The 25,770-nt window shown below is 41.3% G+C and overlaps 2 protein-coding genes across 3 annotated transcripts in view; both read left to right on the top strand.

Moving 5' to 3' along the window:
• Positions 1–3,050: 3,050 nt before the first annotated feature.
• The window catches only part of LOC142097386 (NXPE family member 4-like), a 175,505-nt gene continuing 152,785 nt past the window's right edge, over positions 3,051–25,770 (top strand). Inside the window, exon 1 of the mRNA XM_075179169.1 lies at positions 3,051–3,095. The gene's annotated coding sequence lies outside the window, so the exon portion shown is untranslated. The remainder of the gene's footprint in view (positions 3,096–25,770) is intronic.
• On the top strand, positions 5,489–24,837 carry LOC142098631 (NXPE family member 4-like). Of its 2 annotated transcripts, none has more exons than XM_075181468.1 (6): positions 5,489–5,876; positions 12,825–12,931; positions 13,459–14,195; positions 17,980–18,041; positions 19,868–20,086; positions 21,292–24,837. In XM_075181468.1, exons 2-6 carry the CDS (start codon positions 12,839–12,841, stop codon positions 21,834–21,836), a joined length of 1,656 nt encoding a protein of 551 aa, XP_075037569.1. In that variant the 5' UTR covers positions 5,489–5,876; positions 12,825–12,838; the 3' UTR covers positions 21,837–24,837. The 2 variants fall into 2 exon arrangements, with proteins under 2 accessions (XP_075037569.1, XP_075037570.1); XM_075181469.1 differs by lacking the exon at positions 5,489–5,876 and adding an exon at positions 6,692–6,758.

The raw sequence follows: 25,770 nt of genomic DNA, 5'->3' as shown, positions 1-25,770 counted from the left end.
TAGTGACTGCTGTACCTTTTCATTAAGATACACTCAGAGCTTATTTAACTGTGATTTGCACTTACCTCTTTATACATATGTAATACCCGCAATTTAGCTGCTGTAGATTTACACGTACTTTCGGCACACAAACTGCGGCCTACTCTAAACCAGACCCCGTAGAATCATCAGGGACTGTTCTTGGATGTGGTTTTCAGATCCAAGTAAAAGCTTAAATATCAAACCACATCTACGTCATGGCGATTTGCCAATCTTTAAGCTGCATGCATGTTAGAGCGCTTCACCCCCTCCTATGACTGGTTGTTAAGCAGCGCTTTCCAGACAAACTTACTTTTAGGTCAATCGGTGTGCCGCAATCTGGACGCTCTGTGTTCAGCCTGACTTAAGCTAGGTCACTGTCTAACTCCAGCCGTTGTGAGCGCTCATGATCCACTTACCGTGGAACTATCCGGTGGCAAACAGTGAACGCCTCTCCCTGTCATGGCGTGAAACAGCCCAGGCCGTTCAGCTCTCAGTCCTCTCTTATTATTATCTTTTATATATAAGGTGCCACAAAAGGTCCGGAGCGCCGTACATGACTATAGTATATAGACAGACAGCAAAAATCCATAACACAGTACATGATACATAAAAAACAAAATAATACAAAAACTGATTTAACAAATAACACAGATAAGATCATGCAGATCCAGCTATTTACAGGACGGTGAGTGAGAGGGATGTTATCGTTGCAACTCTTTCTCCTTCTGTAACAGTCTGGTGCTACACAGCTTTGTGCCTGGTACTTTTCGGGATGGGAAGGGGGTGATTAGGCCCCCTGCACCTAGAGAGGCCTATCCTAGTTCTGAATAACACTCCCGGTACCCCTGGACAGTGGTAATATGCTACATCCCCAATAAGGGGTCTCTTACACCACTCGGCCAATCACAGAATCATCCCTTGCTATCTACAAGGGCTGTCCCCAATTAGGACAAGGGGAGCGCACTGCTGAGTGATAGGGGGAGTTAGTTGTTCCATGTTAACAGGTGCGCTCTGCAAGACCAAGATTTAAACACATTTTTAGGGTGTTCCACGCTGAAGCGGCTACATAGTGCAGCGGGTCATCATCGTCTTCATTGCACCAGCACTCCAGCTCCTGCAGGCGATATGCTTCCTGACAAGTGTATATATATGCATCTGCGCAAACATCTACTTGGGTTGCAATCACTTTCCCTCCCTCATTCCACCTCTCCAGTCACACAGAGTTGTACGGGTAAAGATGTTACAAAAGCTGCAGACGCATACCTACTGCACCGTAGGGAAATGCATATTTTATGCAAATAAAACAGACATGTCGGACTCTGTATGAGCCCCTTGGGGATCAGTGTTTGGTTAAACCAAAACTTTTTAGTACCCCACAATACCCCAAGTCCAAATTGTAAATGGTCACCATAAAGATAATGGGTCTGTGCAAAAATTGTAATGATAAACCTCAATAATGTGATACCTCAATTCATTCTTACCCTTCCAAAAAAATGCAAAGAGGATAATATTAAAGATTTGCTATTTTTTATGTTAGTGTTTCTTTAAATTATCTCAAAGGTTATGTATTGTCTTCCTCTTGTGGTAGAAGTGTAGAATGGCAATTAGTGAAGAAAGAAACAATGTTATTGGATTCTACAAGCTCGGGCAGAGCATAATAATTTATTTATTTTATATAGCGCCACTAATTCCGCAGCGCTGTACAGAGTACTCACATCAGTCCCTGCCTCATTGGAGCTTACAGTCTAAATCCCCTAATACACACAGACACATATAGACACATAGACTAGGGTCAATTTGATAGCAGCCAATTAACCTACCAGTATGTCTTTGGAGTGTGGGAGGAAACCGGAGCACCCGGAGGAAACCCACGCAAACACGGGGAGAACATACAAACTCCTCACAGATAAGTCCATGGTCGGGAATTGAACTCATGACCACAGTGCTGTGAGGTAGAAGTAACCACTGAGCTTCAGATGATAGTTATATCGAGGGCGGGGGAAGGAATTCTTATGCCAGATCTAAATGTAAAAAAAAAGCCCATTAAATAGCTTGTCCACATTATTATATTCTCAGGGGTAAACAACCAATCAGATACTACTGTAGCTATAGTTTATCTAGTACATTCTAAAAAAAAAAGATAACTACAATCTGATTGGTTGCTATGGGCCACACCTACACTTTTCCTTTTTATCAGGTTTGGTAAACCTGCCCCTTCAGGCCTATTTTTTTCTGTTTGTTTTATTTCTCAAGAGTTTTAGAGAAACTTTTGGATGCGCCATCTAGTGGCAGTAATTGGAAAGTGAATGATTGATATTGTTGCTGAAATGAGGTTGCAGTTGAGAATAGAAATAAAGTTTTCAGAATTGTTCGGAAGAATGTTCCATTTATTTCACATTTAGCTGCAGAATTTTGCACATCTCTTGAGTGTTCTGCAGGGAATTTCCCTCCCAACGGCAAAAGTTGTTGAGCTGCTACCGGTAACACCACCATTTTCATTTGCCCCAAGTCTTCATAAATGGCCCCTAAATTTGTATATGTTGCTGCACTTTGTCAGAGAAGGGACCAAAGACGACTCAAACCAAATGTGGACCATCGAGAAAATGTTTTAATCTGATGCTTGCACCTGCCACCAATATTTTAATTACTGTTGATTTTTCTAACAAATTAAGAGTATTTTTACAGTAAAGATGAGAAAGATTGTGCAGCAGTCGGTCTGCATTATAACCAGGGCTGCTATCAGTTGGACATTGGGGGTACAGCGGTATGGGGCCCACATAGACTAAGGGGCCCAGCCTTCATGGCTGATGCCCCAGCTTGTTTCATTACCATATTATATGTGCTGCACTCAGGACTGCCATCATTGGGATACATGAGATAAGTCATTGTTTTGGGACTGATGGATAACTTGTTACTTTTCACGTTAATACGTGAGCTTTTATTGCTGCAGATGACAGTAGTGGCTGCAGTGTTATCTGCCTCGCCCTGCTCCACCCTCCCACGTATCTCTCACATCCTCCTCTACACCTGGGAGCTTAAGAAAGAGGAACAGACTACGGACAGTGCAGGTGCAAGTAAGACATGCTCTATAATCTTTCAGCTAATATTGTTATGTGATCAGGGCCGGATTAACCCGAGGTCTAACTGGGCTATAGCCCAGGGGCCTCGGGCATCCAGGGGGCCCTTCAAACTCCTCAGCAGCATTATTGATCGGTCGGGGGCGGGGGCGCCCCCGGCCCGATCGATGCTGCTGAGTACTGTCAGTGCAGTCCTCCGTCCCGGCGCGCTGTAGTCTGCTTACTGAGGATATCTCGCGAGAGTTCATGAACTCTCGCGAGATCTCCTCAGTAAGGAGCTTACAGCGCGCCGGGACGGAGGACTGCACTGACAGGTAAGTGCTTGGGGGGGGTCCTCGCGGGGGGGGCGGCGGACGGCTCACATTGGGGGCCTCGCGGGGAATGGAGGGCCCCTTAGCCCAGGGGCCTCCATTCCCTTAATCCGGCCCTGTATGTGATACCTGTATATTATACAGTAAGGCTGGGTACACACTACAGGGTGTTCAGCCGATTAACGGGCCACTCACACGATAAACAACCGTTCGGCCCAATGTCACATTAGTGTGTACGCTCCAACGATGAACGATTATAGTTCCAAAGCTCATTGTATTGTTTGATTTGATTAACGGACTAAAAACCTCTATGAATGGTGGAACGATGTTGTTCCAATCCTGCAGTGTGTAAGCACTCAGGACCGGCAGTGTCCATAGATCTCTATGGAGTGTGCAGAGTCACCATCTATTCAGCTGATGGTTATGACAGATGAAGAGCACAGATCTGAAGGTAAATCGTGTCTAGTGTGTACACGACAATGCTGATCGGGACTTTCAGTCGTTGGTAAAAATCATTAATGATATCGCATCAGGAGACATTTTCTGATCCTCCTAAGATCTCTTTCAATCATCATCCCAGTAGTGCGATTGGCTATTGCCTACACTCAGCCTCTCCTGTATGTAAACTGTATTTAATACTTGCAAACATTAAAGATGGAGGCAGAGCTGCTAAGTCAGAGGAACATGGATGCAGAACCAGCAGCTCGCCAACTGAGCTTACAGTCAGTTAGGATACTGTTTGTGCAGTCTTAGCCACATGAAAACTACTATTGATGAGCAAAGTTGTTTGTGTTACTTTCTACAAATGGAGGTTTGTGGTGGATCGGGACATTTTGCAGCGATGAGAAGTTGCGGAGATACAATCTTTGCCTTCAACATTTGCTTCGCCGTTCTGCATTGTATTTGTAATATAGTTGCATTTTGCAGACTTTATTGTATAAGATCCAAGCTGGGGTGACAACAGGCAATTTATTCTGCTTTGTGATGGGGTTCTGGTAGGATTTAGGACATTTAAGGTCAAATTCAGATGTTAAAATATGCAAAATTCCACAGCCAGATGTGATGTGAATGTTTTGCAGGTCAGGTCTGTGATATTCTCCCCACTATTCCTCCCCCTGTTTGTCTGGTATCAGTAGCTGACAGGGAGTACTGGTCCTCCATTTGGAGGTTTCGGGGGTACCTCCTAGTAAGTTAGCTCTTAATTTAAAAACACATGAATATATGATCCATTATAAGGACTCTCATTGTTTAGAGTTAGGACCACCCTATTAGCAGGAGCGCCGTGACGGGGCGGGTGGCTTATCATATATATATATACAAATGTGTGTAACTGAGACTTCTGCATTGTGTGTACAAACAGAATAGTAGTAGTATGCTAGTTCACAGCAATGTTGCTGTGGGTTTCTCTTTGTTTGTCTGCTCTGATACAAGTACAAATATGTTACAACATTTCCCTACTTGTATAAAGTTCATTGTGCTTGTTTTCTATTTGTAATTATAAACTTGTGAGGGAACATTCGATCAACACGCTCTGCGTTCCAGCTTTGGTAATCTAGATGATGGGTGGTATAGGAAAGTAGATGTATGTGACTGACCTCAAGCTGTGGCAGGAAGGGAGGGTTGACAAATATAGCTGTTTATTACATAATTCTGCTGTGTATTTCTACTTTTTTTGTTTGCCATATTAAATATTTAAATTTTCCTTAACCATGTGGCATACAATTGCACCACACTAGCTGTTTCTGTTTTCACCATACTGAGCACAATATTTACTTTTTGTTCATACAGTGGCTAGATGGGCTTGGTTAATGTGTTCCTGGCAGGGTACAAGACCTTCTATCAGGGCTCATGTAGTAATGTGAGACGGAGAATGAGATCTGTGAAACCAGTTCAGTGATCAGAATGTAGCTCATGATAACTTGCACCTAGACAATGATTAAAGTGTTCCGGGAAGTGTTATGGTGGTTGATTGATCCTAGCAGAAGTGACGTCTTCCAGGACTGATAACCTCTGATCTAGTAAGTTGCCTGAGCACCAAGTGTGTGAGACAGTATACTGCACCCATGTTCTGGATTTAGCTTGTTTCATACTCGTCCTGGGTACGTCATACATGGAATCTCTTTACTTTGTTTAATATGATACACATTTTCTTTAGCCGCACTTTCAACCTGCTCTACAGGAGAGAATACAACGTGTAGACTGCGGGGCTGGTGTAGAGTTGGCCGCAAATTCCATAAAAAAAAATGTAAGCGTAAATTGCGTCTCATAATAGAAGGTGTATATGCTGCTAATGATGATATGCGTATGGGGGAACTGTTACTTACCTTCTATTGGCCTCCGGAAGGACGGGATGTGTATACACAGAACATTTGCAGTCTGAGCAGAGTCCGTTGTATGCGGCACCTGCGGGACGTTTGAATGTACAGCTAGCTATTGATCGTGACCCATCAGGAGGGCCCTCCGACGGGTAAGAGCTTTTTGGATATCATTATTACCTTTCATGTGTGTCAGTCGGGTACATTGCAGAGCCAGAGGATAGTGGAAGCCCCTGTGACTTTGTTCCTGGGAGGTCAGTACATCATTGCCCCTCTCCCGCTGCACTTAGAGGATATTGGAGTTTTTTTCAGCGGGATGCTAGTCGGATAGCTTTTCCCTAAAGAACCTGTCAACGGTCGGAATTTCTCTGGATCGTGGAGGACTTTGTTTTATCAGAATCTTTGTCCTTGCATGTGCGCCATTTTTTTTTTTTAATTATTCCTTTATTTTTTACTCCTTTCCTTGTTTTTATTTGGTTTTATTCTTTTTTCTGTTTTTTGCCCCCTTTTTTGTCCTTGTCCGGGCAATGTTCAATATTCAATTGTTTTCCTTTACAGGTCGTTATTGTATTATGCATGCTTATTATATGTTGACCAATCCCGAGGATTTTCCAATTTGTGTTATTATGCATTTAATTGTGAGGATTTAATTCCGGATTTTGCACATTAAACAGTGTTATATATCCCCTTGGTTGATCCACTGTCCTTCCCTATTGTAGGGTGTGAAGACTATAGTAATTCTTCAGATCCTTTCCAGGGCTTGGCTATTTATGAATACAGGGAGAACGCCCAAAGTCCACACACATAGATATTTGTTTATATTGTGCGCCTGTCATTGAAACACAATATAAATGATAATAAAGCCACTGGAGGCAACAGGTCTGAAGTTCTACAAGCTCCACATAGATTCTGCTTAAACTACGTAAATAATACTATAAAGATTTACAGGCTCTTTGCTACACTCACTTCATTCTCAATCACTACAGCTTGTCCGGCACATACAGTGAATGTAAACGGATCACAAGAGATTCCAGGTAAGGAAAACTGCATTGAAGGCATAGATTGCGATAGTATTAGAGGGGTGACTGTCCACCCGGTGACATGGACAATTGCCTAGGATATTATAAGCAATATAATAATATGCTGATGGATAATCTTTGAGCGCAGTTTGAACAAGTGATACAGAAAACACATTCGCTTATTAGAAGTGTTGTTTCACTTTTATTCTACTTATAATTTTCCATTAATTTTACTATTAAAGGGTTGGTGCAATTATTGAAAGATCATTTCTGGAGATTAAAATCACATTGTTTACAAACAATCCACGAATGTACTTTGATATAATTCGAACGTTGTACTTTGACAATGTATTTTATACCGAGTATGATAATTCCTGTTGTCATTTATGTCTTCACATTGACGCCTGTAACCTGACTCTCATGTTCTGCAAAACAAAAGTTATATGCAAAGTTATTGCATTTTAATATTCCATAACGTTAACTAAATAGCTTATACTGTTCAAGATAAAACAAGGGGTATAACTATATTGCAAAGTAGTGTTTAACGTCTAATATGATGGCACTGTATCTCTAGGCTCTTTACAAGGGCACCTATTTTGAATCATCATCCGCAGCTGGGGGTTGAAACTAAATTAATTTAGCCCTCACATGGGAGCCAGAGTCTCTAAAGAGAAAAAAGTTATTTTCCTCTGGTCGTACTTAACTGTAAATGTTCACTAGAGAATGTTTGTTGGATGACTCAATGTGATTGGTTTAAAAAAAAAAATTCTCCTGATGCGATTTTGTTAAGTTGATCTTACTAGTGACTGAAAGTCCCGATCAGCAGCCAATTCACGTGTACACACTATACACGTTTTACACGATTTACCATCAGATCTGTGCTCTCATCTGTCATAACCATTGTCTGAAAAGATCATTTTTCTGTAAACTCTACAGAGATCTGTCTACACTGCCGGTCTTGAGTGCGAACAGACTGCAGGATTGGCACGACATTGCCGTATCGTTTATAGAAATTTTTAATCCGTCTATAAAATCAAATCAAACGATGCGATGTGCTTTGGTACGATAAAACAGGATCGTTGGAGCGTACACACTATAGCAATATCGGACCTGACAGTTGTTTATCGTGCAATATTCATAAAATCGAAAACAGAGATGGCGCTGCCGATCAACAATCTTATACTCAAAAAGAATATACAGTAAAAAAGTGTAATAAATGTGAACTAAAATAAAACCCTCTGTGAAAGGTATTGAAATTACAAAAACAGCAAAACTTCATATCTACAATATCCAAAATGTACAACCGTCCCAAAGTTTATGCAGTCCAATTTCTAATTGATCAAAAAGTCCAACAAAAAGTGGGTGACATCAATTGTTTCTTAAATTTTCCTCCCACATGATATAGATATAGGTTGAAAAAATAAAATGAAAAAAAAAACCAACATAGTGTAATACTGTAAATAATAATAATTCACATAGATATACTCCCAAAGTAATCTTCTCTTAGGTGGTTAATAATAGTAATCAATACCACCACGTGAGCAACTCAACACCCCCTGTTGTGCATGCACTCACAGAATATTGATTGTAACATCACATTGTATATCAAAAGATGTGTCATCTTCTTAAAGCCAAATACGTGCACTATCCCTTTAAGATCAGCCCAATCCATGTATAGGAAAAAATAAATGCTACTAATAGTGCGTTATCGTTTACATATTTATAAAAAAGATAAAAACAATTATAAAAATAACAATGATCCCCAGATGGAGATTAATCCACATGTATAAAAGGTGAACCACAATTATATTAGATATACGCATATAGGGATGTACTCCCCACAATGGTATCGGGGGGGGGGGGGGGGATATTAAGGATGGAGGAACAGTCCACAGCCGCGCGTAATCTCTAGCTGCACTAGCTACCGACTCGTTTCGATTTTGAAAATCTTTATCAAGGCATATTCATTTTTTTATGTAGTGCCTTATGCACGACCCCTGTGTTAAAAAACAAAACAAACAGAACTCACCCGCCCCCCAGAGTTTTTCTATGTTTCCCCCACCTGGGAGAGAGAATAGAGAGAATTATATTAAATGATATTATATACAAACCGGCTCAGCTAAAGAATGCTTTTTGCACACTGCTCTATGCTGATTCCCGGACAGTTGTCATTCACTTGCCAATGCAGGGGAGCTGTGTTATAAAGTCCCTCAAAGAATGGCATCTGCTCTCTCGCTCCCAAACAACACTCCTTTTAGTTTTGTTTACAGATACATAGCGCTGAAGTCACTATGAAAAATAAGAGTGCATCTAAAAAATATAACAGGTTATCTTTAATTTCCATCAACCTACCATGGTGTGTGTGTGTGTGTGTGTGGGGTGGGATTAGGGCATTGTGCAAGCAAAACAACCTTTCAATTGCCAAGAAACCCTCCAGAAGGACCACAGGGCTTCCAAATTCCAGTCCTTAAGGAGCCCTAACAGTGCAGGTTTTCCAGGTCACAAATAAAAATAATTAGTACCTGCTGTGCTCTTTTACCATGTGTCAGTCAGTGAGGAATACACATGTGCTCCATCAGGGAGATAAGGAAAACATGCACTGTTAGGGTTCCCTGAGGACTAGATTTGGCAAACCCTGACCTAGATGAAGGTGTGGCCCATATGGGAAAAGAGTACCCTGTGCTGAGGCTATGGAAGTTTTGACCTGTCATCACCTACCGCTAGCATTTCCATATATTGTTGATGCCCTCAGTGTAATTATTTTTAGTTTAGTCATGTTTAACATTTTGAGATTGGTTTCCATGCTTGCGTTCATGTAAATTAATTTTTGTGCATTATTCCTTTTTGTACAAGAAATCATTTTTATCTCCTAGGCGCACAAATGTAGTAACCGGGAGGTGTGTAGATGTGTTGTATCAACCGAAAGATGTATGCCACAGGTATAGGTGCACAATATCATTTTACTGATCTAACTGTACAGTAAAACATAACAATACAATTTAGTTTCTGGCCACAAAACATTCAGCGTGTGAAAAAAACATGAAGTACAATAAGTTAAATCAGCACGTATTGATCAATAGATCCAGGACAATGTGAGCTTATATACCATAATCAGTCAAAAGGTTGTCACATATAATTGTCCAAAGGGTCATTTTTATATCCAAGTAAAGACTGTATGAAGCGTTAAGTAGCTTAAAGAAAAACTTGTTCTACTCGATCTCGGGGAGATTGTACAGGAGATTTTTTGCCAATAAAGTTACATTCACTACAATGATTAAGTGCAAAGGAAATAACATCACAGGGACCCTTAAAACAACAGCCTCAGATAGTTTTATTCATCAGCATCAAAATAAACAAAATATAAAAGTCCTAGCATGGCCGGCTTCTAACTGATACAACAGGAACACCCTCTCTAAAGGGAAGGACCTAATGTCCCACACACCCCAAATAACAGAACTTACTGGTAACAAACTGCAGCATCTCTCAACTGGCAAACATCAAAGAAAGAACTAAACCAACAGTGGCTATTAAGGGGCCACATTGTGTTTTCACATTCAATTCAGCAGTATCATCATGCAGAGTATCCCCATGTATACAGATTACCCCAATAGTTTTCCCTTGAAGTTTTCAGGGGCTCACTGACGCTTTTATAGGAGAAACCATACTACCAGAATATAGCAGAGCCTTTACCCGTTTGCCTTCTACAGTAATTAGACACGTTTGTTTGTCTGGCTCAGCCTGCCGGTCTGCAGTGCATGCTAGCTGGGAAAAGACAGATACTCTGAGATGTACGTAAGCAGCATCACCTTACATAGGTTAAGAGGTAAGTGGACAATAAGCAGAAAGATGGCCTAAGTCATTTCATCTAAAACATCTGGCCACATTTTTATCAAATCTCATATGAAGCAGGAACCTTCTTGGCATAACTGGCCAATCTCCTGGTTCCAAACCTACATTTTCTGAGGTTTCAGTTCATTCTGCCACTGGCACCCTTTTCCCCATGGAACAGTCTTACCAGCAGTCTCTGGAGGTGACTGTGGTGGAACTAGGGCCCGGTGGGGTGCTCCTGTCAGTTCCTCAGCCACCACATACTTAGTCAGCACCACTGTCAACTAAGCAGTAGAGGATAACTGTCTGGTGTGGCTGACTTCTCCTGAGATCAAAGGCAGAGAATGTTGAAAATCTCAGAACACTAAGGAAAAAGTTTAACTCATGTGTTTATGGATAGATCTAAACTCTTCTCAGACGCAGAGCCTCTGACTTGAAGCTAGCACTTCAGGATAGTAGTTCTTGGAGATTCCTACCAGGGGTTGACTTGGGTCTAACTCAATGGGAAATAACTTGTGATTACTTTTTGACACACACGAGAAGAAAGGGACAAGCCGCTTGGTGCATTAATTAGTGAAGGTAAAAACTCCAATGACAGAAAATCAATGGATAACAATTTGAATGGTTGAAGGTGACCAGGATATGAATTGGCCAAAGATTATGTATCTACTTACTACATAAAAATATTAAGGCTTGGCACATGTCAAAATTAAATAGACAGTAATGAGCTCAAGTGGTTATACAATAGTAGACATAACAATGACGTAGCAGAAATTCCTATTAGTTACTAACATAACAACCTTTACACATTATAGTTGGTTATTTGCAATATGGCCTCAACAGTGATATCAAGAATGATGAGGGGAAAGAATAGACGCTACACACTCTAGGGACAGATGATGACCCTTACTAGCCAGTTAAAACCAATTATAATTTTGCATGAAAATCCAATAAGATATAAGGCTAGATTTACTAAGCTGCAGGTTTGAAAAAGTGGGGATGTTGCCTATAGCAACCAATCAGATTCTAGCTTTCATTTATTTAGTACCTTCTACAAAATGACAGCTAGAATCTGATTGGTTGCTATAGGCAACATCTCCACTTTTTCAAACCCGCAGCTTAGTAAATCTAGCCCATAAAGTCCTTGCCATGATAAAGACTAACCTGGACATCTGGATGAATCTGATATTATCTCAGATACTTTCCTGGTTATCGGCTTCTCACTCTAGATCTGTTTTAATTTCTCTAGTTTTCACCCTTTGTCCTTTTATGAAATAACCACACTTGGAAAAAAATGGCTCTTAGGATGGTGGCTGACATATAGGCGTATGTGCCCCTCTAAACAGCTTAAGAAAAAAATTGAACTGGGTGTAATAAGGTCTTTTGAATCTTTCCTAATCAAACATTTTATTAGCTTGCTTACAAATGAGAACATTTCCAGAGACCAGACATTCTTTGGGGTAACTCGTTATCATAGTGTTACGGTACTGGTATGCCAACTCCTACACAACCAGCTTGCAGAGATCTTCACCTATAGCAGCCACCATTCTTATAGAGCATGAATTGCCGCCTTAAGGGGAATTTTTGCAGCAGCCAATTAACCTACCAGTATGTTTTTGGAGTGTGGAAGGAAACCAGAGCACCCGGAGGAAAACTATGCAAACACAGGGGGAGAACACACAGAAAGACTCCTGGTCGGGAGTCGAACTCATGACCCCAGTGCTGTGAGACTGATGTGCTAACCACTGAGCCACTGTTCTGTCAAGGTTAAAATTCAAAACATCCAAACAGAGTGCTATAGAGACAAGCACACACTAGCAGTGATAAACTTTAACCAGCATAGGAAGCAGGAAAAATAAGCCTTTTAAAGCACATGTATCTGATAGCAGCAGCCTAAATGAATGATTGACAGCTGTATCTAAGGTGCAATGATTGAACACATTAAACAGCTGATTCCAACATGGCTGCACTCAGTGATTTAACTACCTGATCAACAAGAAAACAATCTGAAACCACATTACTGAGGGACTGAGACTCGGAACAGCCACACGGACTGATGACATAGTCCTGCGTCTCTGCTGGAGCCTAACACATAGGCTGCGACATTTAGCAGAATGGGGACAAACCAAATATTCTTGGTTACATGTATTTTCTATTCTTTAGAATGAAGTTTCTGCTATTTGTAAACAATGTGGCTTCTAAAAAAATTGTAAGATTTGCATAAACTTGAATAACCATTTGTGTATTTAACAGGGCGATCTTCAACTATGAACCCATTGGCCATGACCAAACGATATCTTCCAGTACTGCTAATCGCCATATTCCTGATAAGTTGTCGTTGGTACAGGAGCTTGTTCCAGGTAGTTATATTTTCATGTAAAATGTCGGGTGGAGGGGGTTACAATTAGTGTTTGAATCTAATTTATATTATAATACTATAGTAATTGGGAGTTTGGTGCTTGTACATAGTGTAGAGAATTTTTACATAAAATAAAATAAATAGTGGACGATTAAAAAGAACAGCTCCAGTTAGATTCTCGATTTGGAGTAAGAAGCAATTAAACCAAATTGATATCATTTGTCCCTTTCTAATTCCATGTCAAGTCATTGTTACCAAGTTTGCTCAGCAGCTGTAAATATTACACACATCTTGTTAAAGTTCAGGTGTGTCCCTAAAAATAAACACATACAAATTGTGAAATAATGAGGGTCAAGCAAATAGCTTCTCAGAAGCCCGAATCAAAGATGGTCAGAGGTCCAACTTATTAGTGAGGTGTTGGCCGAATTAAAACCATTTAAAGTTATTTGCTTGTTTCGAAGATCAACGTAATATTCCTCAAAATTTTTTTCAAATAAAAATGTTAAATTAATTTAATTTAAATTGCAGGATTCAGTGCAGCATTTACTTCAAAACTGTTATGGGCCAATCCAAACTAAAAATACTTTTCCAGGGACGAAAGGAATAGAACTTCCTCCTACCAAAACTGAGCTCCAAGTAAAAATTGATGCAATGTTTGACAAAATTCAAATGCTCATCCCCAATGTCACATTCACTCACTTCAATAGAAGCACAAGTGGGAGAAGCAGTAAGGCTTTCATAGTAAATCCAAGGGAACGATATTGTGTTGGAGAAGACTTTGTGGTACAGCTGGATATGTACGATCACTTAGGAAACAGGAAGACCTACGGAGGAGACTTCTTTAGACCAAGATTGATTTCTCCAGACCATGGAGCTTCTGTGTCTGGAAGAGTGGAAGACTTCAACAATGGGTCATACCATGTCCACTTTCCTTTGTATTGGGAAGACAAAGTCGAAGTCTCCACTCTATTGTGGCACCCCAGCGAGGGGATCGCAGCTCTCTGGAGAGCGAGACATGCCAGTGAAGGATTTCTTGGCTTTCAGGGGAAATTTGAAAGTGACAGTAAACAAGTCGCCACTACATGTGGTTTTAAGCTTGTCAAGGAAGAGGGGAAGGAGATTTGTGAGTACATAGATACAGCCTATGAGGAGGCCTTCCATTGTTTCAAAGTTCCAAACTTCCCTTGTGAAAGTTTGAGTGAGATGAGGGGTTTTGCTCTTCCTGTATCATATCTTACTCCAGAGGAGAAACAACTATTTGAAAGGTATAATTTCCATTTATTTTACTTACTTAATCTTCTGCTGCATAATTCTTATGACTAAATGAAAATAGAAGGGAGAAGCCAGCCATAGACATGACCCATCCAACACCTTCTACACCTAATGACAAAACACACACGAGTGCACACAACTGACTTTGCTGAGTCTCAGACAGGTAAGTACATCTTCTCTCCTCCCCCAATCTCACATGCTCTCTGGCCTCTGTCCTAAAACTTCTTTAGTGCCTCCATCCACTAAGTACTAGTCCTCTCTGCTCCAAATAAACCTAAAATACAAGATATAGGTTTACAATCAAAGCAGTAGGTGAAGTGGTGGTATGGTATACCATGTATACACCCCCACTTCCAATATATATACAGCATATAATGATGGACAAAGATGTAATGCTGCAGTGTTGGTCTTTAGCCCAGATTTGAGCATCACTACCCAAATTGACTACCCATGTAGGGGATAATTGATCGAGCTACAGCAAGTTGCCATTTTTAAAACCAGTGCCTATTAGTACAGTAGGAAGGTGACCACACCATCTATTATTTTTGACTGTATATACCCACTGCTTTTTTGTGGTGACACAAATGGCTATTTTGGACCAATCACCTGCTACCTTGTCTGTGTAATTAAAATAAGAGTTTCAGAAGCTTATAAGATATTTTAGTTAAATGCTCTGATTGTTTAGGGGAGATATTTTCCTGCACACAGCACAATTCCTGTCAGTAATCCTGCCAGCCACTTTTAGCTACCTTTCCAGAAAATGATCGATGGCAGAGTACAATAACTTGCAGTCAGGTGCACAGGATATGTATATTTTTCCTCCACCTCGTTGGTGCTACAGGCCGTGAAGAGCCCTAACCTCCTGAATAATTCCAGCCCTATCTTTTCTGTTTCTTCTTCTGATCCTCTTTCTTCTCATCCTCCTTCTTCTGATCCCCATATATCCTTTGTAGTAAAGAATCCAAGATACACAGAGCTTTGGCACCATCCATAATTTGCTCCAATCAACTAAATTGATGAAAGCATGTATTGGGTTTTGGAGGGAGACACTTTTAGTCCCATCTTCTTCACATCTCTCTCTAGGCCTAATAATCCTTCCTCAAGATCTTGCAGTCGGTGAGACAGCTTATTTGAATGTTGGCAAAACATCACCTTGCCCCAGTCCTTGGTTTACTTCAAATTCCTTGGATAATGCTCCCTCTAAATTGGAGTAATCTTATGAGCTTCACTGGACTCTTTCATAGCACAGTCTAATTTCTCCCTCTTCGTGTTGTCATAGGATTGCTTAAAATCGATGAACGGTTGATGAACCTTGACATTACATCAATGCATTTTTTCCAAATCTGCCTGACAGTGAAAATCTGATCTATGGTTGACCTCTTAACCTGCAAGCTGCATTGATAATCTCCCCAAATAAGTCCTGCATGTGGTGTCAGTCCCAGGGCTATTATAGCTAGTGTCTTATAAACTACACTGAGTAAAGCACTATAGTTCTCACACTTTGCGTTATCATTTTTTGTATATATTGTGCAGAGAATCGCAGTGTTCCAATTGTTCTGGCATTTCTTGGGATTCCCAAATGTCAGATTTAAGTTGGTGGATATGTGACACAAGCTGTTCTCCTCCATACTTTAATATTTCTGCTGTAACACTGTCTTCTCTAAGGACTTTGTTATTTTTAAGTTCCCTAACCGCAGTTTTATCTTCCTCTAGTGTAGCGGCTTGTTCTTTGCTCATCATTGCTTTCTTCCAAGTTTGTCCCTTCCATATTCATTACTGCCTCCTTCTACTACTCTTCTTTCAGATTCACCCTCCTTATTCACAAAGAATTATTTGTAAATATATTCGGACCATCTATTAGGTATCTGCACTTTTCCACCTCTACGATTCCCCTGTTCATCCTTGCAGAAGGTGGTTCAAGGTTAAAAGCCTTTCTTCATGTCTTTAATTCCTCACCTACTTTGTTCTTTAAGCTCTGCAATTCAGTACTTCTCGCATTGCCTGTCCTTTCCTCTGCACTCTTTATCGGCCTCTCTCCTCTTCGCATTCCTCTGTGGTTGCTCCAGTATTTCATTGCAGCTTTTGTCTTCTGGTTTCATGTCTTTCCATGTATTTTTTATCCTCATCATCAAACCATACCATATCGCAGGGGCGGATTTAGGAAATTTTTATACCCCGGGCGATGTGGGGGGGGGGGGGGGGGGGGGATTTAGGCCCCGCCCCCTTTCCGACTTCTAAGGCTGCCGGCGGCTGCACAGTATGTGCAGGTCCGTTTAGCAGTGACAGTGTGCTGTCCCGCTGCTCTGATTGTGTTTAAAACACAATCAGAGCAGCCGGGCAGCATACTGTCACTGCTGAACGGACCTGCACAGTGTGTAGCTGTTGGCAGCAAGCCCCTGCTAGGGGGGGCGATCGCCCCGATCGCCCCCCCCCTGGATCTGCCATATCGTACGACTAGAGTTTCATCAGCTGCTTTCTCTGTTAACTCTTTTATTGCCCTCCACCTTTTCCTCTAGGACGTTTCCTCCTGGAGGACGTTTTCTATCTACTTTTTAAACTGCTGGTTCGTTTCTACATCCTTCTTAGACGTTGAATCATTATACTAACCATCATGAACAAGTCTATAAGAGGAAAGGGTCTGAATCACCTCCTGCACCCCTGCAGCTCTCTACTTGCGGTATACCTGATGTGAGCTTCCGATCTATAAGCACGTCATCTATTTGTTATTTTAGTGACTCCCTAAGGGAAACGCCAAGTGATATTCCTGACATTTCTCCTTTGGAGACGCGTGCTCCTTATGATCATGTTGTTGCCCATTGCAAAATCAACCAGCCTCCTTCCGTTATCATTAAAGAGCTCACAGAGGCTTTCCTTCTCTACAATTCTCTTAGAAGCTGCTTCCCTTTCTTCCTTGGCATTAAGGTCTCCAAGATCACTTGAAGATCACAAGTTCATACTCTTTCATTAGTTGGCTTAAAGTTTAATACAGCCCAGTTATACCTGCTTTCTACCAGGAAGCCTGCGGAACCAAAAGGTTATATGCTCCAGTAAATAACATTTCAATTCATTCTTTAAGCTCTGTAAAGCTCCTGGCTCCCCCATTTACCATTTGTGTTGCGTTTGCCAGTCCCGTGCTGTGGTCGTTTTCATATAACATCATTCTGGCTTTCTTTGTTCCATGATTACATAATTTATGCTTTTTCATGGGGAAACTTGTTAGCCTCTTCATCCAACCCCCACCCTCGGAGACCAGACATTGATTTTGGGGGTGTCTTCCCATATGGGGGTTGGGTTTGCCATGTCTATAGAGCCACCCCCCCCCCCACTTCACTTTTCTCCATCAACGTTACTGGCAAGTGTGGCCCTACCAGGAAGTTAAACTTCCACCGGCCTTGCTCTCAGGATCATTGAATCTACTGCGTCCTTCTACCGTGTTGAGGTGGTAGTCCCCAGAAGGGACAAGATATGTATATAAAGATTAAAATATCTTATGTTATGTCAAGGCGCAGGAACATTAGGCTTAGTGGTACTTTAAACCAAATCGCCTCTGTATAGCCCATTAGCACCACAATTTTATTACTGCCTAATTGTACTCACTGTCTATCACTTCAAACTCTAACTTCTCACTTTTTCTTCAATTTATGTTCTCCTTTTCTGCGTGAATTAGCAATTTATTGAAATGACATCACAGTTAGTCTCCTGTTCGCCATTTCAAACATTATACTTTTTAAATAAATTGCACAATATAATCTGTTTTTTCCATAATAATTTTTTAAGGTCAAATATTGCTGTGGAAATCCCTCAAAACTTCATGCTGATAACAGTTACCAAATGCAGCAGTAAGTGAGGCTCTTTCTCCTAGCTTTGTTTTGCTATCACATTGTCTAAACAGAAATGAATGTATTTTTCACTGTTATTCACTGGGCAATCTGTGGGGTTTGAATGTCTTATAAATGGCTGGAATTATGCTACTGGAAATCAGTGTCTGCAGATGTGAACTGGAGTTTTATGGAACTTATTGAACCATTTTATTTAATAAAACAAAATCACCTTTTTAACCTGGATAACTAATATGTCAATTCATTGATTAGATTAGCAAATACTTGCTAGCATAACATAGGTCGGGTATTTTTTGTTGTGTTTTCTTGTTTGTTTGTTACAATTTTTATTTGTGTTATAAAAATCTTCCAATAAAAAACACATGATTGATAAATTATCAATCATGTGTTTTTTTTATTGGTCCCAGACAGGAGGTCCACAACATCCAATATGCGGAATATTATCAATGATAATACACGTCGCATTTTGGATGTTGTGGACCTCATGTCTGGTAGCGGGGGAGGAGATTGTTATGTTTTCTCTGGATGCAGAGAAGGCTTTTGATAGGCTCCACTGGCTCTATATGAAGGAAGTATTGCTCAAATTTGGTATTCAGGGAAATATACTACACTCCATATTGACCCTATATCAGGGATCTTCCGTGAACTTATTTAGTAATGGTTTCCTATCCTCCCCTTTCCCTCTTATACTGGAACTAGACAGGGGTGTCCCCTTTCTGCAATGATGTTTGTTCTTGCCATAGAGACTCTAGCACATACAATTAGACAGGCCTCGGACTTCCCGGGTATTTCTTTTCACTCCTATACACACAAATTGTGTCTGTTCCCAGATGATGTATTCCTATTTGTTACCAGCCCGGAGACCTCGTTGTCAGCCTTGGAATATATCTTGGACTGTTAGAGTGCAGCCTCGTTCTGCAAATTGAATATCACTAAATCTGAGGCCTTCCCTATCAACATACCGCAATCCTCGCTGTCAACTGTTCCCGGAAGAGACCCAGTGTCGTTTAGCACAGGGCTTGTTAGCTCTACAAGGGGGTTGACTACACATTTTCCGCAGGCTGATTCCCATAGGGCATTATGCCCTGCGCTGGCCAGGCTAGGACTGGCACACATTTTGAGAGGGGTACACCACCTTGTGGGCATTCTTGTGAGAGGGGGGGCACCTTTTTTACATTTATTTAGTTATTTTTTTTATTGAATGACATTCATCATCATAAGTGTAACTTAGGTTGACCCGGGCAGCACAGTGGCTCAGTGGTTAGCACTTCTGCCTCACAGCATGTGGTCATGAGTTCAATTCCCAACTATGGCCTTATCTGTGTGGAGTTTGTATGTTCTCCCTGTGTTTGCGTAGGTTTCCTCCTGGTGCTCCGGTTTCCTCCCACACTGCAAAAACATTCTGGTAGGTTAATTGGCTGCTATTAAAAATTGACCTTAGTTTCTCTCTGTCTATGTGTCTGTTAGGGGATTTAGACTGTAATCTCCAATGGGGCAGAAACTGATGTGAGTGAGTTCTCTGTATACCGCTGCGGAATTAATGGCGCTATATAAATAGCTGATGATGATAGTGTGGAATAGCAAAGAATTTATTGTCTGAACTTTGAATCTCTGTGAAACAGTCTGTTCCACAGCTAAATCTAATTTGCACAAAATTCTACTACAACTTCACTCATCTCTAACCTATTATGTTGTATATGGAGCAAGACGGGACCCGTGATGTCCCTTGTATTCTGTTAAAAAAAAGATAGCTCTAAACACATCTCACTTAAATGGTTACACTTTACTTATCCTCAATGTGATATAACCTTGTTTCTCTTTTCCAGACTCAACGTTAAACCCAAAGCCAAAATGTCAGACAGGGATGGGCTCTCCCTTCCCAAGTGGATACTTTCTCAATAATATCTGGAACCCTGTTTACTGCAACATGACGGTCTATAACACCAAAGAGGACTTCACTAAATGTCTGCAGGGGAAGAACCTCTTTCTCATCGGAGACTCAACATTGCGCCAGTTTATCATGCACTTCACTGATGGCATAAACCGTAAGACTTATTTCACTTGGCTGTAAAAAACTAACATGATTTAAAAATGACTCACAAGGAAGAAATGTCCATCTTTTGACATACACTGCTCCCTAAGTGGTAATACATATGCAGATGAGCTGCGTGAATACAATAATATCCATAATTTGGAAAGTAGGATTTCAGAACAGAACTATTGTGGATACCAAAATATCTGTGAGAGGTAACCTGCATTGAAACCCTTCTTTCCAGGTGATACTTCCAAGAACATAAGGTAGAGTCACCATTTAAAGAGCAGCGGATGTGATAGAAAAGCTGGTGGGCAGAAGGTAGCATGTGTGAGAAAAGCTGGTGGGCAGGGGGTGGCATGTGTGAGAAAAACTGGTTGACGGTAGGGCATGTGAGAAAAAACTGAAGGGCAGAGGGGCATGTGAGAATAGTGGTGGGCAAGGGGCATGTGAGAAGCTGATGGGCATGAGGTTTGCAGGTGAGGGACGAGCTGGTGGACAGTGAGGCATATGATAGATTAGCTGGTAGGAAAGGGGTGTTATGTGTAAGAAAAAATAGTGGACAGAGGGGCATGTGAGAGAAACTAGCAGGCAAGAGTTGCATTTAATTCCGCAGCGCTGTACAGAGTACTCACTCACATCAGTCCCAGCCCCATTGGGGCTTACAGTCTAAATTCCTTAACATACACACACACAGACAGACACACAGACTAGGGTCAATTTGTTAGCAGCCAATTAACCTACCAGTATGTTTTTGGAGTGTGGGAGGAAACCGGAGCACCCGGAGGAAACCCACGCAAACACGGGGAGAACATACAAACTCCTCACAGATAAGGCCATGGTCAGGAATTGAACTCAGTTGCTTCCTCTGGGTTGTCTTCTGTGGTGTGTTGCCTTAAACCTGTATCAGAGTAAAAGGCTCATGGTCCACCATTTAGATAGCCCTGGACTACTGTAATGCCTGTTAAACCTTTCCCCTCCCTCTCCTTTCCAAAGCCACTGCCGTTAAAGAGGGACTGCCATCAAATGAGAAGGAGCATACAGATAAAAATATACATAACTTAACATAATTTAACATTTCTGGAACAAATATCACGACATGTCATATCATAATATGCTATGTCATCAGAAATGTTCCTGCTTGGCTATAAGTCAACCAGAGAACAGTGTATTAGTGCAATATTAATCTTCACTAATATATATGTTTGCTTCCATCAGTTGTGAAATATTTCCGCTTCAACGAAAAAGGATGGTCTGGTTGGGAAAAGACACTGCTAGCTATGAACGTGGAGAAAGACCTCTATATATCCTATAGGAGACATGGAATTCCATTGGAACATTTTGCCTACTACAACTTCAAGGATGACATGTATATGAGTCGTCAGATTGACCAGCTCCCTGGGGGAAAGGACACTATTATCGCTATTACAATGGGACAGCATTTCAGATTTTTCTCCATTAAACTTTTCATGAAACGGGCTCTCAACATCCGTAGAGCTATAGAACGATTGTTTCTCAGGAGCCCGGACACCAAAGTCATCATCAAGTCAGAAAATACAAGAAAAACAGATTCCCCAGTGGAAAGACAATCAGACTTTCATGGTTACACTCAGTACCTGGTGCTGAGGGAAGTTTTCCAGGGGATGAACGTTGGATTTGTGGATGCTTGGGACATGACGGTGGCTTCGGCCACACCAACTCATCACCCTGAAGGTTATACACTTTCCAGTATTATGAGTTTGACATTCACTTTTGCATGCTAGTAAAGTAAACAGGAATAAAGACATGTTTTATTTTTTTACAAACACCTCATAAAGAGGATAGGTTTGCTGGGAAGATGGCCTTCTTTCAAGCAACCGGAAGTAGGCTGTGTAATGCCCAACACAGGAGGGCCTGGTCATTAAGGAAATTAAAGCAAAAAAAAAATGAGTAACTTTGAACCTTGGCAAAACCATGCTGCATTGGAGGGGATGTAAATTTAAAGTGTGAGGACAAATTTATAGTTGTGGTAGGACATGTCCTAGATCAACTTTTAATGTCAGTGTGAAAATAAAGCTATCAAGTATTTGCGTTGTGCATGGAAAAAACAGCCAGTATTTTCCTTATGTGCAAAATAACAAACTCATTTGCACCCCTTGCTTTGTAACATGGTTTTGCCAAGGTTCAAAGTTACTCATTTTATTGCATAATGAATCAGGCCAGAAGAGATCAATTCACAATAATGTCAAAATTATTTTCCTCATTTCATGGCATTTTTTATCCAGTGATGGTAAGTGCATTTTTTTCAATAAAGATATTTATAGTGGCTTGGCTGGCCCTTTAATGACAATCCAGAGATAGTGTGGATGGCAATACAAACCCTAAAGTACCAGATGTGGAGAAATGATTTGGGACACTTTTTTAATCATTACAGTCATGGCCAAAAGTTTTGAGAATGATAGAAATATTATTTTTCACAAAGTCTGCTGCCTCAGTTTTTATGATGGCAATTTGCATATACTCCAGAATGTCATGAAGAGTGATCAGATGAATTGCAATTAATTTCAAAGTCCCTCTTTGCTATGACAGTGAACTTTATTCCAAAAACAATGTTTCCACTGCATTTCAGCCCTGCCACAAAAGGACCAGCTGACATCAGGTCAGTGATTCTCTCGTTAACACAGGGCAGAGCGTTGACGAGGACAAGGCTGGAGATCACTCTGTCATGCTGATTGAGTTAGAAGGACAGACTGGAAGCTTTAAAAGGAGGGTGGTGCTTGATATCATTGTTCTTCCTCTGTTAACCATGGTCATCTGCAATTAGACATGTGCAGTCATCATTGCTTTGCACAAAAAGGGCTTCACAAGCAAGGTTATTTCTGCTAGTAGCATTGCACCTAAGAACTTCAAGGAGATAGGTTCAATAGTAGTGAAGAAGGCTTCAGGGTGCCCAAGAACATCCAGCAAGTACCAGGACTATCTCCTAAAGTTGATTCAGCTGCGGGATCAGGGCACCACCAGTGCAGAGTTTGCTCAGGAATGGCAGCAAGCAGGCGTGAGTGCATCTGCATGTACAGTGAGGCGAATGGTGGTAGTCAGTTTAACGATACTGACAGAGCCGGACTGAGACTAAAAATCAGCCCTGACATTTAAAGCCCACCTCAGTTCCAACAGGACAGAAACCGTGTCCCGCTGAAAAGTGCGTGGACACTGCGTTGTGGGTGTGGCCAACATGGCATTGTTACATACATTATAATAAAACATTACATTTATCATGCCCTCCCAGCCACATCACGCCATCCCCCCAGACAGATTATGACACACCCAACCCACTGTACTTATCTATGCTTCTGGTGCTGCTGACATCCATCAGGGTGGAAACTTCCTGTAGAGTGAGCAGGGAAGCTCTTAGTCTCACGAGATTACCAAATCTTGTGAGACTTGGAGCTCCTCGGCTTGTCCTGCAGGCTGTGTACTATCCAGGGACTGGGAGCAGCTATCCGCTCCCTCCTGCTAACCAGAGTTGGATTAACGATCGCGGGGCCCGGCGTATTTAAGACAGGGGGCCCCTATTATATAACATGGTTATCATTTTAGACAAATGTTAGACAAATACACAGGCAATACTGTGTGCACCACTGTTAGTTGCATGCAGCTCTGCCTTCACAAGTAGTACAGTGTGAAGCGGGACATACCTCCCAACTGTCCTTGTAGTTAGACCTAATCTCTTGGTAATGTTTGATCATTCATCCATTCTAGATAAAATAATACTTATTTGTTCGTTACAATGGATTGTTGCATGGAATCCTTTGATGTCCTGTAATTGATGACTGGAGTGGTGTTGTACCAGAGCCTGGGGTATTGTGCAGGAGGAGGTGGAAAGTGTGAGCTGTGTTTGCTAGTGGTAGTAAAAAAGCATTACACCACAGGTATGTGGCTAACTTAGTAGAATGTTATAACCAAGTCAGAAACACATATGAGCATATAAAATAAACAAGGCAACAGCAAGCCCCCACCACAACAGTTTAAGGTCCATTTATTTATTTTCAATTGGTGACGATCATAATATTCATTTGAATGGACACCTACATCTTCTTTTTTCTTCCCATCCTCTTCTTCTGTTATTTTTCTAATGTGTTTTTTACTTTTGTCCATTTTTTTTAATCTTCTCTCTTTAATGCCACTCTGAGGAATGATCAGCGCTCACTGAAATATGCGTGGACCATATTAATCATTATTTCCACCTCTAAACATAAGGGTTCATAAGTGTAAAAGCCGACCGTACCTGCCCAATGATACAAGCATAAGCCTTTCTCGTGCACCTATGGGGTGTGGAAATTAGTATTTTGCTCAAAATAAACCTGCCCCCATCAACACAACATGAGCCCTTGTGTCTATTAGCGCAATAAAAAGCTAATAAACGGTAACTTTCCTTTTTCTTCAATAACCTCTAATAATGACAATAAGTAATTCATGATTTAAATAAATTATGCAATCATATAAGGAAAGATCTAATAAGTAGTGATTAAAATATCCATTAGGATACTAATACTATAGTAATACGTTGCTGAGAAGACTCAGATGATTAAAAAGGAACTAAATCAATCGTTTATTAACCTCCCTCCAATAGACTATAATATATGTGGGCTTCATATCAATGTACATAGGGCTGATCATACTATATGTGGTATGTATGCTGTAGGGCTGCCACCAGAAATTGCGGGGCCCGTTACAAATGTACCAGACAGGGCCCCCCTCCTTCCTATTCTCACCCAAACCTCATTTTTAAATTATTCCCTGCTGAGGGAGAGAGAAAAAAAATCAGCGTAAGAACTTTATGTAACCCCTGGGGATGCTGCAGTTGGACTTGAGCACCCAGGGGCTAATAATCACAATTGCATCAGTAAGAAAAGAGATGCATATAGCTATTTACCAGTCAAGGAGAAGGAACTACATCTCCCAGAAAGCTGTTATGAAGAGGGGGCGGAGCCTAAGAAGACTGAGAAACCAGAGGGCGGAGAGAGAGAGGGAGAGAGGAGCATCCTGGGAGAGACTGAGCTGTGTGACCAGTTCAGATAGGTGACCCTAGGCAGAAGGGCACTGGATGAGTGATCTGAGAATTCTCTTCCCTGGCCTGAGGGAATACTTGTCGGTTAATATCTCCATCTGGAAGTTCAGCATTAAGAGGTGCTGCGACTAGCTGTTTTGGCTTTAACGGTATCACAATATGCCATTGTTGTTTTTGTGGCCCAGAAACGAGGGAGGGAAGAAAATCTTTATCCAATTCTGCTTGCGTCTCACAGAGGATCAGACTGGTCTTATGCTGATCTCTACCTTTCCATCCAAGGATTTTAGGATGTTCTACCCCATAAATCCTATGGAGCACATGCAGGACTTCCTCATCTGTCACTCCCTGAGAGTCACCATAGATCCCTAAACATCGAGTTGGGGCCACAGTCTGTTGTTCACACCACAGAAACACTTCTTCTCTTATACTATCCATGACGTCTGTGCTGATGGGTTTCACTGAGTGTGTCTTCAGTATCTCAGCAGTGCCTCCACTGTAACACCCCCTTGTGTATTAAGCGTTGTGAGGGTATATATATATATTGAACCACGCAGATGCTTCTCACCTTGGTACTTGGTTTTCAGTGCCTCCACCCGAATCTCTGCTTTCTCTTCTGGGGGGTGTTCAAAAGATACACCAGGGGGAGATTC

The sequence above is a fragment of the Mixophyes fleayi genome, chromosome 7 (assembly GCF_038048845.1).
Source record: "Mixophyes fleayi isolate aMixFle1 chromosome 7, aMixFle1.hap1, whole genome shotgun sequence".
Lineage (NCBI taxonomy): Eukaryota > Metazoa > Chordata > Amphibia > Anura > Limnodynastidae > Mixophyes > Mixophyes fleayi.
This window is presented reverse-complemented; position numbering and strand designations above follow the sequence as displayed.